The 12175-nt window shown below is 37.5% G+C and overlaps 1 protein-coding gene across 5 annotated transcripts in view; it reads right to left on the bottom strand.

Moving 5' to 3' along the window:
- Positions 1–12175, bottom strand: part of NCKAP1 (NCK associated protein 1) — a 69778-nt gene that overhangs the window by 20432 nt on the left and 37171 nt on the right. For all 5 annotated transcript variants that reach the window (XM_086615228.1, XM_086615227.1, XM_086615229.1 and 2 more), the window contains 12 exons: positions 11936–12092; positions 11270–11326; positions 10645–10741; positions 10307–10413; positions 9048–9180; positions 7478–7559; positions 6983–7041; positions 6044–6189; positions 5406–5538; positions 3551–3670; positions 3080–3219; positions 1725–1856 (listed from right to left, as the gene is read on the bottom strand). In XM_086615228.1, the coding sequence (XP_086471354.1) occupies positions 1725–1856; positions 3080–3219; positions 3551–3670; positions 5406–5538; positions 6044–6189; positions 6983–7041; positions 7478–7559; positions 9048–9180; positions 10307–10413; positions 10645–10741; positions 11270–11326; positions 11936–12092 (1363 nt within the window). The remainder of the gene's footprint in view (positions 1–1724; positions 1857–3079; positions 3220–3550; positions 3671–5405; positions 5539–6043; positions 6190–6982; positions 7042–7477; positions 7560–9047; positions 9181–10306; positions 10414–10644; positions 10742–11269; positions 11327–11935; positions 12093–12175) is intronic.

Below are 12175 nucleotides of genomic sequence, written 5' to 3'. Positions count from 1 at the left end.
GGGGAACAAATAAATTGCATTTAGTAGTGAAATTAAACAAAGATGCAGCTATAAAAATGATTTTATATTCAAAGCTTTTATCCGAGTACTTCTCCAATCTGTAAGTACAAAACTTTAATCAATGCACATGCTACACCAGCGCTTTTAAAAATAGTTCTAGGTGCCAAAGACAACTGTATTCATAGTTCCAGCAAAAATTTCATTAGACTGTAAGAATATCACAGAGTATTTTTAAAATAAAGCTTCTCCTGCCCTTCATATATAAGGGCAATCCACAATGGGAAGACTGATATTACAACTACTTTGGTAAATAAATTACTGTTGAAGTCTTTTAAAATGCAAAACTTCTGGGAGACGCAAGAGCAATGATGTATTAGAGTGCTGAAGCATATTAACTAAGGCAAAGAGTCTTTGACCAAAGTTACTGTCATAGTTGTAGTTTGAAATATCTCTAAAAAAATAATAGAGCTATAATTATGAATTCAAAATGTTCAAAGCAAAACTTCTGTCTTGTGTTGCTTTGCCTAAGAATTTAAAGGCACGTCTGATTATCTTGCAACATTAACTATGCCTCCTGTATTTAAATGCATAGATTTCCTAAGACACAGACCACACCATTTCATCTTTCTTCTTTCTGCCTCAGCTCACACAGTATTAAAAAAAATAAACTCTCAAAGTTATCTTGAAAGACAGCAAACAAAAAAACTCGTAACACTGCAACACTAATGTTTTCTTTAAAGGTAAACTGTAAATCTCTGGGAGAAATGTCACTTAAAGATCTGAAAAATAACGATAAACTGAAGATTCATTCTGTTTGGCCAACGAGCCTAATTTCTGTCACGAGGCAAGAAAACGGAAAGCAGCTCTGAAAATCACCTGCCTGTGGCTTCGGTTCCAATCCACATGCCAGCCCCCTGGCAAAATTAAAAAAATAAGCACAAGTGATCAACACTGGTCTAGGTTCATAAACCTGAAGAATTACAGCTGACTTCTTATAAAGTCATGAAGTTATCTTCACTTTCTTGCCACCTTGTCTTACTCGAAAGATGGAGTGTTCTAGTGGCCTAGTATTATGTCTTGATGACTGAAACTTAAGTATTTGTACCCTGCTTGAAATACATAACTAGCAATCCTTGGCATAAAACACAACTGGGACAGCTGGCTGGCTTAATATGAAGTCCTCTCCAGAAGCTGCCGTTTGCCTGTTACTGTGATTAACGACAGGAAGATCAAGGTGAGAACAGACAGGAATATCAAGAGGCAACACTTTTTATTTTAAGAAAAAAAGGTAATTAAAATATCTTCCCGGTTAGCTTTGCCAGGTCTTGAGTTCTGGTTTTAAGATTTCCCTTCAGCACACCAGTAAACTCAAACACTTGAAGCAATCCAGCACTGTGCAAAAGAACGCTGGGAAGACAGTCTTTATAAATGCCTAAGAATAAGCCTCACCAACTCCTGCAAAATACACAGGACTAGGAATGCAGGATCAGGCTGTTGAACAGGTGATATTTATTTCAATATATTCCATTTTAAAACAGGAACTAACAATTGTGTATGTCTGCATATATAACCTCATTGTCATTTTAGTCATAATTTGACTTAAGAGTTTCGGAATCCACCTTTAAAAAATACTTTTATGTACTAAGTATACAATAATTCCAACATCAAATCAACAAGAGCCTTATTTTGTATTTGAGCACTTCTAACTTTGCAATATTTCTTACTTGGTAAAGCGGATTTCCAGGTGAGACGTTAGGTATTCTCTTGGGGTAAACGTGTGTTCCCAAACCACCATGTTCGGTACGTAATTGATGGAGAAGCAGAGCTCGGAAAGTGCAGTGTGCAGTTTGTCCAGGCTTTGGGAACAGGCAACAAGGAATTAAGACAAATATTTAATGAAACATAAGCATGTATTGTCACGGAAAGCACACGCTGGACGAAACACGTCTCAAGAGCAAGTGAAGTTCTAAGTCTTCCTTTCATTATCTTTTTCTGCTTTGAGACACTTTTCTAGCTCACTTAAAAATGAGTATTTTGGGTAAGAACACATCCTACAACTGCATACTGATCTGCATCAGAGTGATGTGAGAGGTATTTTTACATATATACATATAAAAATATGTATATTTTTGCCCTCTCAAAGAACAGCCTGTTACGGTGTTTTTTTTCTAACCGAACTAAGCAATACAAGTAATGTTGGCTACTAGTCAGTACTAAAAACCTAAAAACATTGAGGGAGGGAATCCTAAGCCACAAGTGAGTTCTTCTCCCTCAACTTCTCTAATCTTTACAGTTCCCTGATGTTTGGTTGTTGCAACTGTAGCAAAACCACTTCCCTTTCAGCAGTGTGTGTTTCAGCACTCCCAGCCACAACACTAAACATTTATTGTTTCCTTCTCTTAGCCTCCTTCCTCTTCCTACTTTTATCACTCTACCATCTTGCCTTCTGATCTCTCCCAACAATTACCTTCTACCTTTTCCTCCCCTATCACCTCTTACGCCCCAAACTATATTTATTAATCTTTCCTCTTGTCTCTTTCAAGTGTTGTTTTTTTTTTTTTGTTATTGATTTGCTGTTTTTTTTTCAGTTTTTCTATAGCCACTACAAGGAAACCTTCCCAGTTGGTACAGGCACTGTAGCCTCAGAACTCCACCCCAGCAGCTGAAGGCAGCAAACAGCCTTTCGGCAGCCAGAACTTCCAGCTCAGCCTGTACTTTACCTGGTTAACAGTATTAAAGCACGGCAGAATTAAAGATGCCATCTATTCTTTGGACTCCCAGTTCCACAACAATTAATGTAACTAGACAGGAAACCCAGCTGCAGCACAGGGATCCTTTCTGCTCCGGAAAGGAAACAGCCGAGGGGATAAATTCCAGGGACACACATTCCTTCTGCTCGACGCGACACGATTCAGTCTCCATACAAGCTACAAGCATCACATGCTCGCAGGCTACAGCGCTGTCGTATTTAGAGTCAATTAAATTTACTCAAACAAATTAAGCAAGAAGCATTCAATATGTAAAACACAGATGTTTTAACTTGGGATTCAAGGTGAAAGGCACAGAACAGGCGGCTTACTTTGTCACAACCAATCTGTTTTTCCTCATGCTTTCTACTCCTGGTTTCTCTCTTTCAGGTTCTCCTTTCTTTCCAGTCTGTTTTTTTGACTTTTTGTTGACTGCTTGACTGATGGTTTTGGCACAATGCTTTGGCAGCAACTAGCAAACGAAAAGAAATAGCCCCTCCAAATTAAAATCCAACTTTTTAGAATCCATGAGATACAAAATAAGCTTATGGTCCAGGTGGAAACTTCATCACACAAGCAATTTACTCTTCCTTGGACTACTAACTACACAATTCTAATATTAAAAAGTCTTCCTCAAATCACCTTCCACTTTGATAGTAACAGTAAGCTTCCCCAAAACCAGCAGGGAGGGGGAGGAGGAAGAATGTGAACAGAAAATAGGACCATTAAAAAAAAAAAAATATCAGGAAGTTGAACGGAGAAAAATCTCAAAGGAGAATTTAAACAGACACGATCACACTCACCTGATCACTCAGCGTACACTGTTCTGTGCAAATGTCTGTGATAAGATTTCGAGCTTGCTTAGCCATTTCATCCAAGAACATGTTACACAAGGAAAGACTACGATCTCCAATATGATGCCGCTGTGAAAGAGCAAAAAAATAAGAGGGAAGTCTTATTTTCAGTTTGCTGTTAGTCCTACAATATTCGGACAGCATACACACACTGTACTGCACTCAATGATTCAATAAATCACAGAACTGAGGTACAGGAAACAGTAAGTTCATTAATCCTTAATAGTCTCAGCTCCAGGATTTTTTTTTTTTGAAGCAACTCGAACCATAAAACATTCAAAGTCAAAACGGCAAATCATCATTAAAAATATCCTGCCTACTATATTTTGCAAAACATTTTCTGAAAAAGGAGGCAAACCAAATTTTAAAAAGCAGGTTTTCATGTTTAGTTTTGGAATACATTTCCTTTAAAGCGTGCAATACCCAAGGCTCCTGTGAATCTCCTCTTCATTAATTTGTACCAGTACCAAATCTAAGAGGAAAAGAGGAAGCAACTCGAGCTACAGAGAAAGCACAGTGAAAGTGTGACACTTTCACACCACTGAAAAAGGCAATAGTGAAGCTCTGCTGCATTAATCTCTGAATTCGGTTCCTTCGTCCCTGGATCTGCAGAAGCAGAGCCTTCTGTCCCAGTGAAATCCTCCTTTCACCACTCATCTTCACTAACAGCCACACTAGCACGCATTGTACCCAGTACAGCGAAGGTTATTTTTCCAAAATTCTAACAGTTAACAAGTCATACAATTCGGATCCTGAATCCAAAGTTCTGCTGGCTGTGGCAAAACGTGGCTGCTGCAGCTGAATTCACAGTCACTAGTGTACAGTGGGCTTTGGCTACTGATTCCTTGCTGTTACTGTAATTGTTCTGAAAGGCATCTCTTGTCCTGAAGGGAAGCTTTCCTGGAAACTTTTTAGTGGCTGTCTAGTATATATAGTGTTTGCAGCTGTTTAAAGCAAAGCACACGGGGAAAATAACGATATAGATACATCCTGCGATGAAGTTTAGCAGAAGAGGATTTAAAGTTTAAATAAGAAAACCCCACATTGTGCACATTACAATAGATCTTATTCTAACTGTTTCAGATGAGCACTGTTAAGAATGAAAATACAGCTTCATGAGCACTACACAAAATTGGCCAAGTTAACCTCCAGAGTAAATCCAAAATCAACTGGCATATAGGAAACGTACTGAAAGATCTATTTCATTACAACAAAACCAGAATTTCCACAGAATCCAACTACCTCCTTCAACAAAACGTCCATTTCTTCAAGCAACACTTTGTTTTTTCAGGCCTAATTGTAAGCAGAGAGGACTTGCATTACCCGTTTCTGATGAAAACAAACACTGCATTATACTGTATATCACTTAGGATTTCTTTTTTTAATCTTACCAAAGAAGCAGGATTTATAACAAGCCATACAACCCAACTTCCTATTTCTTTTTTCTAACGATGAGCTTATAAACCATTTGAAATAAACACTGTTGCTTGTATATTTTAATAGCTATATAGGATTTATTAGCTAAGCCTGAATGAGCCCAGAAAAGTCACCTAACCTTCGTGCGTACTTTGATATCTCCTTAAAGCAAAGACAATCATGCTTTCTCACTTCAGAAAATGGTTTTGAGATCTACAGGTGAAGAACCACATATGAAGCCATCTACTTGTTTTATTTCCCTTTTTATCACTCTCCTCCCTCCAATCTCACATTGCTCTAACAAACACCTTCTTGCAGTGCTCAGCTCTAGTCCTCTCCATGTGAAACAAGAAATGAAAACACCAAAGACAATATATTTAAAAATTACCTCTTCAGGGCACAGTTCATGGGTGCAGCTCATAAAATGAGTACAAAGCAGTGGGAATGCAATTGAGTATCTTGACTGAGACGGAAGCTCCAAACACTGCTGAAACATCTTCTCAAAAGCACGACTATAAAAACTGATCAGAAACAGACGTTTAAATGGAATACAAACATAATTTTGCTGCAAATAAAGTCTATTTCACACAAATCAAACAAGCTATTAGTGTCAGATTTGTGGTTGTAACTTACATCTCAAATTGCATCATGCTTCCAAAGAAGTTTGTTTTCTGCATTCACTTCTTACGCATTTTATATATATATATTTAATCTCTCTCAATATCATCACCATATTTTTATTCTAATGTTTTGCCACACAGGCACTGCAAAAACTTGCACCTTTTGCAAAAACGTATTAAGGAAGAATCTGCAAATGACTCCAGATCAACGAAGCGACTTCTTGAAGAACCTCTCCAACAGATCTTCAGAAATACCTTTATCAAACTAATTCAAATGGAAAGCAGAAATTCTAATTGATTCTCCCACTGGCCCACCTTCCTACAAAGTTTGCTATTTAAAAATTACATTTGCAAGGACAAACCAAACAAATAATGAAAAGCTTCTACAGTCAGCTTAGTAACATACCAAAATATAGAAAGATCTGAGGTTTCAACCAACATCTCCACCAAAGAATCTACCATTTTTGTGTGGAAAATGATTGTGTTCATCATTTTTCCTAGTTCTCTATGGTCTGCAAGACTGAGCGAAGCTTTAGAAACACTGGTGTACGCCTGGAAAGACACAACAAAAATTGTATGTTATATCTACAGCTGCTTTTTTGCAAATTCTATTGCCCGATATAAAGGTTGAATATTGATTATGCTAAGCATAGGACATCTGTGTACTTGGATACATGTACACGGATCGACTATTTTACCTTTCCAATATAGCTTAAGGAAAGCAAACTGCCTTGAACTGAAGTCTCCAAATGTCATCTGAATATGACACTGATTCACAGATAAACTGTGGAACAAATGTATTGACAAAACACGCACACTTGTGAGCCCCCACTTCAACAATCAAGTTTTAGAAACTAAGAAAAAGAATGTACATACTGAAAATATAAACCCAACATTTCTGTCTCATCTTGAGACAACTGATTTACGGTCTGAACAGTAAACCCTCCTTTACGAAGTCAATTGAAGATACAATTATTGCAATGCACAGAAGTGATCTCACTGAAATTTTCTCTCTGAACAGTCTCTACCTTCCCTTGGCAGGGGAGGCTGACTCCCAGCCCATACAGTGCACAGCCAAACTGCTCATCCTCAACACATTCTATTTCCCAACTGTTACGAACACCCCAAAGCACGATGTGCACAACGTATGCAACGCAGACAAAGGCACACCAAAACGCAGCAAATTATCCGCTTGAGTATTTGTTGGATTTTAGGAGTAGGTTATTCTTAGAGAGCCAGAGCCGGTTATCCATTTGCAGTGTGAGCACAATCTAGAACAGCAGTACTTTATTAAACATTTTGGGTTTAACTTACTAAAGCATCACGCATGTTTACAAAGCCTTACCTGCAATCTAAACCAATCTAATCTCATTCCTCGGAAGTCAAACACCTCTCCATCTTCAACTGCATGAGGGAAAGAGACAGAACATAAAACCTTTAGGAAAACAGCTAGAAATTCAAATATACTATATATCAGACCTTCTACAAAACCCCCAAAGTACTCAAGAATTACTCAGGTACTGAAACTCATGCTTTTATCTAAGAATTTCAATCCAGCACAGCCAAGCTAATAGGAATTAAAATATCTAGATGAAAACATGCGTAACATGCTTTCTAAATGAAAAGGTAGGACTGCTTCCCAAAAGCATTCTTCAAAAGCTCTACCTGTATAGAGCTGCCTGGGAAAAGGAACACATAAGAAGAAGTAGATACCGTAACGAAAGAGAAATGGGGGAATAAATTCAGTTTATGCAAGTTATCTGCTTCTACTGATTGCACAAAAACAGTGATGAAGCTTTCTAGAGGAATCCACCGTTCTTCCAAGTTCATTTAAACTTACCTTGTTTCACACTTAGTGAAGTCATTGTGTTTACAAAAGAGGACATGATGATTGATTCATCCTCTGGGCACACTGAAAGATTCTAAAATAAATGTTGTTGCTATTATTTCAAACTTGGTTTTTGAAACAACATCAATACCCATGCCCAATTTGTCAGCTGTACTCCGAAACGCACAAACACTTACACAAGGTAACTTAATCAATGGAATATCTCAAATAGTGCTATTTAACAGCTTTCACTTTTTAATTCACTGGTTGACAACAAATAGCTAGAAAAGCTTGCTCCCAAACCAACGTCTGCTCGAAACAGAAAAATCTGTCAGTAAGTGTGCCTACACATTTTCAGGCTGCAGTCACTTACAAAATGGACATCAAACATTTTTCTGACCTTTCCAGACACCTGATTTGTCTGCAGAGAAAATCTGGCCATGGCAGGGTATAATGGGATCCCACATCAGCATCACTTTCCTTCCCACAAAACCCTCTCTCAACAGTTTTTTTTTACTGACTTTGACTGCAATGATTGATACCACCTGAAAGATGGACTATTAAGTTTTCAAATTTTACAAAATGCAAAAGGTCATGAAAAAGAAGTTTCAGCAACTGATAAAATCACATTTCTATTAAATAATGCAATACAGAAATTTCTCATAATTCCAGCTATGACTGACATTTTAACCTAAAGGCTGAAAATCTCCAAATTATCACTCAAACATTCGTCTAGTCTTGTGCTTGATACCTGTTATGAATTAATTACAACTAAAACTCAAGCCAATACTTTTTTCCTCATTTCAGTTTGATCCTAAGGATTATCCTATCTAAACACAGAACACTTGTGTCACTCGTACAGTATTTAGAAGTCATTCGCTAAATCTAGGAAATAATTTCCCAGGAATCAATGACAAATGTCAAAAATATTTAATTCTGTCACACCAAAAAAATCTGTTAACTTGTAAGTGTATAGAGTTATAAACTAAAAAGCCCCAAACACAGTTATTTTGCTACTGAGAGTAAACCAAAGGATTTGGTTGCATTTAATAATTTAAACAGTGATAGAAACTGGTATTCAAGGTGCTTAAATAGTTTGTGTAAATAAACAGTAGAGCACATAAGTTCCACCTTCTGGTAACTGATGTACTTCTTGAAGTGTTAACTTTTGATCACAACAAAAAAATCTGGCAGTGCAAACTTGTCAGATTTGAGTAGCTGACCTAGTCACAAAATTTGAGCTCCATCTACTGGTCACTGGGGAATAAAGCCAAAACAGTTCAGAAAGCCTATTATTTCCTTGCCAGGCTAAAAAATAAAGTTTCTACAATGCTCCTTCAGTGACAGTACCTGTTTCATTGTCTCTAAACATAACATCGCTTAATAATATTCAAGTACTCATATAGCAACCAGAAGTACAACTCCCAAGCCCAGAATTAAACAGTAAGTTAATTTGTCTTATTCCACGACGTTCATTCATCAAAACCCACAAACCAGCATGCGTTTCATAAAGTCATTTTGGACAAAAATGACTCTTTTTCAAGTTTGCATCTGAGAACCCAAACCCCCAGTCTTGCCATACCTGAACAAGCTCATTTAAGACCACTGCATCGAAGCCAGAGAGATACTGCACGTAGTATCTCTGCATCACGGGCCCGTACTTCCGCACGTGTGCTCTGAGCTCCTCCATGTAGAATATTAGCTCGGCTATGTGCCTAGGCAAAATGACGAGGAAAAGCTTACAAATACGAAACACTCAAAATATTAAAACCAATTTGTATCAGTGGAATGCTTCTCAAGAGGATTTCCTACTATACCTTGCTTTTAAAACTATTATTAATAGGTAATTTCTGCCTGAAACTATTTGTTCACTTTGTAAAATGGGATTACATCGGTAATTTTCTCTGCAAGGTAAAATCCACTCAACAGGAGATAAGCTAGCAGGATACCATCACAGTAATCCTTAAAGGTTTGTATAAATACTTTTTTTTTTTTGATAAGAAGCCCCCCTATAATGCTCAATCTCAAAAAAATGTTTTTCTCAGTGATAAAATCTGAAAAAACACAATTGTAGTAATTGCTTTTCTGTAATTTTTTAAAACCTTGAGGAGGGTTAAATACTTGCACAGGTTGTTTCAGAAGGGCTCTGGGACTTCCATCCCTCCCTAGCACCTAAATCCAGTGCAGAAAACCCAAGGTTTTGCTACTCCAACTGTATCAATAGCCTCAAGCCCATCACTTGTTTGAGCTCCTGCAGTCCATACACAGACCTTCCGTTCAATCTTGTGTTCAATAATCTTGAGAAGAACTCAAAGACAACTAGTGGCCTTCTGCCCACCCACATTCCTAAAATCTCATAATCCCATTTCTCATTTTTACCTCCTGTTTATGACACTAATGCTGTATTACATAAATAAAACTCATCTGATATAAGACAGTTTTGCTACAACACAGGAGACATTCTGCAAATCAACAAACCAAGCTCTTTGATAGTTTCCTCCTCCCACCATTGCTTTGTTCAATGCAGCATTAGTAACACTGAAGACATGATAAAGCTTTTTTTTGCTTATTCAAAATAAAAAAGCATAAAACTTTTAGAAAATATTTTTATTTCATAAATAAATTTTCTGCAGAAAATGAATTTTCACTGATGTGCACCAGTGTCTAATACAATACTTCCCGTTTTCTGTTTTGAGGGGAAGTTCAATAGTCCTCGGTCAAGACTTTCTGAACAGTCCCAAATCTTCCACATTCCTCTACTGAGATTCCCTTGCCTTCAAATGCATTTTGGCTGTGAAATTCTCATAAATATTTATAGTGTCACACTAAAAATTAACATACTTATCTATGAAATCATCTGCGCTCTTCTTTGGCATATTATCTGCATGACGAAGGAGCCAAATAATTTCATCACGAGCAAAGGATAATGCCATAAATACAAAAAGTGCCTGAAAAAAAAAATTGATCACAAACATATATATATACACACACCAGCTGGACAGCTTGTGCACACTAAGAGGCAACTAGTGTCTAAAAACAAAGAACTTTAAACCCTAAGTAGGTTTTCTCAGAGTAAAGCGTGGTGTTTTTTCCCCCCTTCAAACAAACTAAATGTCACGGTGTTGCTGAGGAACACGCTGTAGGAGTGCATAAATGCAAAACAAGAGAACAATAATTACCTTGGGACCCAAGAGGCCTGGCTGATCCGACAGGACAGTAGCCAGCTCTTTGAGTGCAGAACGTAGAAACTTGCGTCTCTCTCTGTGCATTGAACCGCTGCATCAAAAGAACAAACCAACACATCATCCACTGTGCCAACCACAGCATATTGGATTTTTCCAAACATTTAAGCCCAAGCATAGGAAGCTCATATCATAACAACTTCAAAAGTTCAGTATTTCAAAGACTGTGGTTCAATTAAAATTGGCATCCCCGTCACCAACACCGACCATATGCATCGTTCCGGAAACATGGTTAGATTTAAAAACCAAGTTCTCTGCCCCTGCTCTGCGATGTGAACTTGACTCCACTACAACATTTCTGTTTAGTTTGCATTCACAGTAAGTAATTAGACAAAAAGAAATTGGAGAACAAACTAAATGCTTCCATTGTGAAAATTTGAAAAATAACCTAAAACTCGAGAAGTTAAATTGATAACGGCATTAAGCAAGTCCAGACTTAAAAGAACAATCAGTACACGATCTCATCTGAAAATGTGCTATTAATTCTGCTGTTTATACATTCTTTATAACTTTAAGAAAACCAACACTAAAATCTGTCAGGAAAACTTTGCAAGACACTTACGCATGTGAAACAGCAGCTTCTTTGCACTCTCTGATGTCATTAATACGCTTGTTGTAGCTGCAAATAAAAAACAATCCCATACGGTAAGAGGCATCAGTAGCAAAATCGAGCAGGAGCTGAGTGGGACTCGAGAGGAGCTGAAATGCCAGAACAAGCAGCATACAGCAAAAACCTCACGCAGGATTTGCTTCCCTGATCAGAGCTAAACACCAAAACCAGACACCCAAACCAAACCCACTCTCTACTGAAGAGAGTATTTGCTTGTAGAGGTCTCAACTTTGTTTCTGTCTGAGGTTTCATATGATATATTGCAGAAACAGCGGCAGATGGATACAATTTTTCCAGCAAACTCTACATTCATGACATCGTTTCTCTTCACTAGATTAAGATTTGTGGGCAAGATCATTAATTTCAACTTTTGCCATTTTAGAGAGTGACTCACCAGACTTTTTCAGAATCGAGATTAAAAAAGGCATGATGGTTATGAAATCAGGCATCTGAAAGTTACGCATTAAAGAAACAACCAAGATACCAAGCAAAAATGTCCGTGCACTGACTATCCTTAAGCAAAACTTACACGAAGTTGAAGTAACATTTTCAAAACTGTTCTTCCAGAAATTATACATTTTTAGAGGTTCTGAAAGGATAAAGAGAAAAAAAACTGACCCTCTTATGTTTACAAACAAGTCTTCTGCAGCTTTGTGAATATGGAATACTTCATCTCGAAACAGAGCCAAGCAAGAGCTGCTTTGAAGTGCAAGTTTCCAAAGGTTCAAAGCTGTAGCATCACTATTCAGGATTCCATGGCACAAAATAAATCCAACTTCAAAAGTTCACATTGATGTATGTCACCAACCAGATGCACAAAGACAGGAAGAGAACAGTGAGATTATTATGCATTTTCTC

The sequence above is a fragment of the Tauraco erythrolophus genome, chromosome 8, assembly GCF_009769465.1.
Source record: "Tauraco erythrolophus isolate bTauEry1 chromosome 8, bTauEry1.pri, whole genome shotgun sequence".
NCBI classification, from domain to species: Eukaryota; Metazoa; Chordata; class Aves; order Musophagiformes; family Musophagidae; genus Tauraco; species Tauraco erythrolophus.
The sequence above is the reverse complement of the archived record's forward strand: the minus strand, read 5'-3'. Positions and strand labels throughout refer to the sequence as shown.